This window comes from Eptatretus burgeri, chromosome 9 (genome assembly GCF_056783735.1).
Source record: "Eptatretus burgeri isolate ZD-2024b chromosome 9, Ebu_testis_v1, whole genome shotgun sequence".
In the NCBI taxonomy this organism is placed as follows: Eukaryota; Metazoa; Chordata; class Myxini; order Myxiniformes; family Myxinidae; genus Eptatretus; species Eptatretus burgeri.
The window spans coordinates 104,623,389-104,629,388 of record NC_140969.1 but is presented as its reverse complement, the minus strand read 5'-3'; the positions used below and the strand labels follow the sequence as shown (position 1 = coordinate 104,629,388).

Below are 6,000 nucleotides of genomic sequence, written 5' to 3'. Positions count from 1 at the left end.
CCACCAAGCTTATCCAAAAGCTCCACTTTCTGAGTCAAGGACATCACTTTCATTGACTTTTTTTCCACTTGGTTCACCAAGCAACAGTTTTCCTCTTGGGAGCCGTGGTTAAAAATCATCCGGGGCAATAATAACAGCAAACAAAGGAATTTATTACGATTACATGGAAGATTACACCGAACTTCGTGTTGACGTGGCGATAGGTTTAGTACAGTAGTGTAAGCGTGTTGCGCGTCTCAGTTACCACCTGCACCGCAGCAGCGCCACAGATTTACAATGACGTGTGTGGAGTCGATTATATTCTTAAAGTCGAAAATGTTAACAACAATCACTTTTCTCCATCGTTTTATGCTTCAGCATCATTATTAATGGGGAACGAGAAACAACAAAAGGCTGGTGGTGCGAGATAACTGTCAACTCAGCTCAACAACCGCAATTGGTTGAAATTAAACCTCGCCGGAACCAAATCGGTACATAAGAGGTTGCCCGTGATTGGTCAAAACCCGCAATATTCAAACCCACGATATTTAAGGGTTTACTGCGTCGCGAACCACGATGTCTGCCCATGTGTTTGTCTGTCTCCCGTTTACAGTGGCCGCTTCCTGTGCTGTGTTTGAAAAGCTGTGCATGAAAGCAAAGCTTAACGTTCACTTTTTTAATTGTCTCTTCCAGTAATTTAAAAAATCAACATGAACATCTGACTTCAAGGCGATGTCATGCAGATCTCCATGGAGTAACACACTATTTAAAATAGATGTTGTACACCGCTTTTTCCCAATTCCATATCCAGGCGATGTTTGACGTCATCGCCCAGCGTCAAAGGAAGGGAGTACTCAGTGTTTACTCCGTTTGTTTGTTTCCTTCTCGTTTGCCCAAGCGATATCTCAGCCATCCTTTGAGATAAGAAGCTAAAATTTGGGGACAAAAGTGAAGATGTGCTTTCATAAAAACGATATTTTTTGATCAATTGATGAATTACTTAATTATCATCAATTTATTAATTACATATTTATTTTATTTCTCATCCTGGAAATATCTCGGGCACCTTTTGAGCTAGGATGCTGACATTTGGACACGACAGTGAACAAGTGATTTGGCTATAAAGAGTATTTTTGATGTATGGATGAATTAATTAATTAATTATTTTTCAATAAAGTACAAATTCGGATGAAACGGTGGTGGTTTAGGTATGCTATTAGCCAATTGATTAAGAAATTAATTATTTCACAATTACTGTTTATTTTAATTGTGCAATCAATTAATCAATTATTGTACACCACTCCCTCCCAATTTTGTCTCCATGTGCTGCACAGCAGCATCGCTGGGTGCCGAAGGCGCCCAGGCAATGTCGCGTGCTGAAGAATTTGTTATAGACGAGAATATAGGACCCGTCGCTTCGGTGAAGGAAATACCAGTATTTGCTGTGATGGCTAATCAATAGGGCAAGAAGAAAAAGGATTCTTGGGATTGCAGGGATAATCAGCGTCGCAAGGTGGCGTTTGCAATTCCACCACATGTGCCAATGTATCCATAAAAATTAAAAAGAATTAAAAATTTTCATTACAAGCCTTCCCGGGAGTTCCCTGAATCCGCCATAGTTGGAGTTATTGAAATCTGTTAATCCGATCTCAAGTTATAACACGAAAAAACAAACAGACAGACAGAGCCGCGGCTCCTTTTATAATATAGATTTGGCATGGGGGCGGTGTACTTTGAATGTACCTCTAGTTGATTTATCCTCTTTTTAGACAAATCCAACCTCCACCACCCAATATTGCACCACCATTTTGCGGTGGGCGGTACAAGTATTCAGAAATTTGGCTCCGAGTGAAACCAACAGTGCAATAAATACAATTAACCGTTTTAAAGTCCATGAAATAATTTAAATTGATAGATTAACGTAAACTTTTCCCATCACTGGGGACGGGTACTTTTGCTTGTCGTTTTTAAGCATGCTTTATTCTTTTCAAGGGTCCTGTTCTTCTTATTATTATTCTTTTTCGTCCTCTTCTTCACATTTCTGTAACTTGTTGCTTTATGCGCTTACTGCCCAGGTTTCTTTCACTCTTTTGTTAAATTTTATTATTTTACCATTCCTGTGGTTGGGGATTGATTACTTATTATGTCAACTCTGGTGTCACCACAGTTTTGAGTTTGATAAGATGTGACAAGGTGCTCGTTGCAATACCAAATCATTTCAGGCAGACAATTGTAAACCTCAAACCATGACGTGGTGACTCGATATTAAATAATACAACAAAAGCTTGCCATATTGTAGCTCGGATTCATTATGTAAGAGATAAATACAAGTCAAGATCAGAAGTAATGTTTTAAACGAATCACCAACTTTTGCAGATGACGCTTTGATGACGCAATCGCACAGAATGGCCCACAAAATGACGACACGGTTTTCTTTTCCCCGCAGGGTTATTAGTCGTGAGTAAAGCAGTGACGTATCACGTTGCACTTGTTGACGACAAAGAAATATCTTAAGAATGAAATTTATATTTGATGAAATGGCCTTATACACCAAAACGTTTCATTTGCGACTGCAAATGTGTCGTCCTTTTGTGGACCACCATGTGATTAGGATGTATGATGAAACATCAATTGCAGTTCACTCAAGTGTTTGAAAAACTTCAAAAATACTTTGATCCTTATATTTGTTTTTTTTTTTGTACAATCTGTGGCATTGTGGGATGGCATTTTGATAGCAATAATGTGCTTCGTTGGTTTTTCTCTCCGATATTGCTGCAGCAAACCTTTACAAAACCCCTACAATTCAATTTTCCAATCATATCCTGATATAACGTGAGCAACGTATGTATCAAACCGTTCAAGGCAAGCATTTAAAAGAAGCAATGTCTGACCCCAGGTTGTTCTTGTTGCAGGATGTGCATGGCCTTAGCAGGATTGATAGCGAGCTGGAGCCACACAGGATGCGATAGGATTAGTCGGTCCAGAATGCTGATGTGTTGGAGTGACGAGTGACGCGGCAGACACCATGAGCGGGATACAGCTGGCCGCTCACTTGGCTCTGCGTAATCTGGCTCTTCTGTGCTGCAAGAACAGCCAAGTACATTCCAGAAGAAAGTTGGATTGGAAAGAGATGTGTTGGTATAAGTATAGTGGGGGTGCGATTGAAAAAACAAACATGTTGAATGGGAGGAGAACTTAAAAACAAGATTTACTTTGGAGTTGGACATAAAATTGAGGCAGAGGGAAGGATGAAGCAATTGGCTAAATGAGGTATAAACATAGAATTGTGGAACATGGAGGCAATTGACAATGAAAACAATGATATATGTGTGGAGGAAGAGTTCAGATTTTTTTAATTTTTTTTAATGTTGAGAGCACCAGCCAAGGACTACATCGTCCTCATCAAGGCCAGGCCCTGGATAAAAGAACTGCATCGACAGAAGAGTGAAGAAAGAGAAAATAGTCGAATAGTTTTTGAGGAAGTGAAAATCTGCTTTTCAAAAAAAAAGAGACGATAATTTGTTTGAAAAGGCATGAGAAAGCAAATAGTTCCAGAGTTTGGCAGTGAGGGGAAGAAACAAACATCAGAACGGCCCACCCTTGAGTCGCCAAAGGCCAAACAACAATCAAGATGGAAAGTATCTGTTCTGCAACCCCTTTGCATACTCTTTCCCTCTCTTATCCAAAGCAGCAAACAAATTCAGCTTCGATTTCAGCAACAAATTCAGCAGCCATAACTTCGATTTGCACTATTAATCTAGAACCGTTTCACTGGGAGGACGATTCATCAATATATGTGCCATTTCTCGGATGGACATTAAACTGGATAACCCATCTGCCGGCAATTGTTGGGGGATGTTAAAGATCCCATGGTGCTTCGTCCTTCGCGTGGAGTAGGCAAGCTATCATCACTGGCTCCCTGGACAAATTCCAAATTCCTGCCCTGACTTCCTGAGTCGGAGTGGCGACCTGACCGGGATTGTAGCCGAGGAACTGCTTCAGCAGCACCAACATTCTGCATAAGGCAGGGTACATTATGATGATGATGATGAATCTAGAACCAGTGAACAACTAACAATGCTCCCTGACTACATCACATACTTACACATGTTACCAGAGTTGGTGTCAAAGCCACCCAATGCTCGCCTGTTTATACATTTATCATTTTTAAAAGACTAGTCTACTAATTAATATTTTTTTTATAAAGCATTGCAGTGAAGCATAATTTTAGAGCAATATATGTATTTGTATATTGTAATCAGTAACAAGAGCGCAAGTGAGCACAATATACGCCCGAACAAGAAGATATATACAGAATTGTGCGACTACATGGAAAACAGCATCCCGGTTGCCATGGCAACCACTTTAGATAACGAATGTATGTCGCGACACACCGTCTCCACAGTCTGTACCTACGTCCCAAATATGAAATGTGAAAGTTGAAAACTTTGGAAGTTAGCATGCAGACAGGAACTGATGGAAAACAGCATCCTGGTTGCCATGGCAACCACTTTAGATGAAGAACGTATGTCGCGACACACCGTCTCCACAGTCTGTACCTATGTACCAAATATGAAACGTGAAACTTGAAAACTTTGGGAGTTAGAGTGCGGACAGGAACGGACGGATGGACGGACAGACAGACAGACAGACAGACGGATGGATGGACGACCGGTATCACATTATACGCCCCGATAAATATATATATATATATATATATATATATATATATATATATATATATATATATATATATATATATATATATATATATATATATATATATATATATACACACACAAACACATACATCGGGTGTATAAAAACAGTGTGGTAGATAAAAACATGAGAAAGGAAAAAATAACTTGCACCAAAAACTTTAACATTTTCACGCTCACGCTCACGCTGATGCTCACGCCGCGGGTATTGCTATAGCTCTCTGTTCTTCGAACAGGCGAGCTAAAAACTAAAACAGTGCTCGTTGGAGCACATACCTCCACCAGGCTGAACAGTTTATGTTTTGTATCCCACCGATAGACGGAATCTGCATCAGGACCGAAACCAAAATATAATTGGCTTGTTCTTGTCACCCAAATCATCCACAACGTTTTGAAATATCCTGCTATATCTTGTTTTTGGTCCCATCTCTCGTTGGTGAAGAATCACTTAAAAAACGTAGAATGCGGATCTACAGCAAAAGCTAATTAATTTGTTCTTGTAATACACCGAACCTGTCCACCAAGTTTCATCCGAATCAGTTCCGAACTTTTTGAGATATCGTGCTATGTATATTGTTTTTGGCCATATCACCCAATGGTGAAGAATGACTGAAAAAATGATCGGATCCAGATCCAAATGTTCAATAAAATCTAATCAATTTGGCCTTGTCACACTCCCAACCTATCCGCCACATTTTGTCCGAATCCATCCATAACTTGAGATATCCTGTTCATAGAGAGACAAGCAGACAGCAGTGAAAACATAACTTCCATCCACATTCGGTGGCAGAGGTAATTACAGACCAAGACTAAATTACAACGAAATCATATCCTGCAATATTAAATTTCTGAAACCAAAAAAACAAAATTATTTGAAGAACTTTGAAGGATTTCTGAAGGAATATACCAAAGTTACAAACACACTGGGCGTTTCAAATTACTAGAAACACCCACTCCCAATGGGAGCAACCAGGGTGGGGGTGGTGGGCTGTGTGTGTGTGCGTGCGTGCGTGTGTGCATACCATTCTACATACTTGGGCTCCATTTGTATTCAAATTCCTTTTCAGCTGAATTATACATTTCCATACTTACTTAACCCATGATATGTTAGACTCGGCTGGGAGGAGGAGGGGGGCATATGTTATTAATCTCATCATTATTACTGTTAATAAAATTATTGTTAATAATATTATTATTTTGTAATAACGTTAATACGAAATGTTATCATCATGATTGCCGACGTACCATTTTGAACAGAGAAATGTTCGAAGTCCTGCTTCTTCACATGATGTATGGATAGCGG

General features: G+C 39.6%; 1 protein-coding gene across 5 annotated transcripts in view; it reads right to left on the bottom strand.

The window, feature by feature from the left end:
- Nucleotides 1-6,000, bottom strand: part of RIN2 (Ras and Rab interactor 2) — a 118,592-nt gene that overhangs the window by 65,985 nt on the left and 46,607 nt on the right. For 4 of the 5 annotated variants that reach the window (XM_085896457.1, XM_085896461.1, XM_085896458.1 and 1 more), the window contains one exon: nt 2,871-3,060. In XM_085896457.1, the coding sequence (XP_085752583.1) occupies nt 2,871-3,060 (190 nt within the window). The remainder of the gene's footprint in view (nt 1-2,870; nt 3,061-6,000) is intronic. The other variant, XM_085896460.1, reaches the window with a different exon arrangement.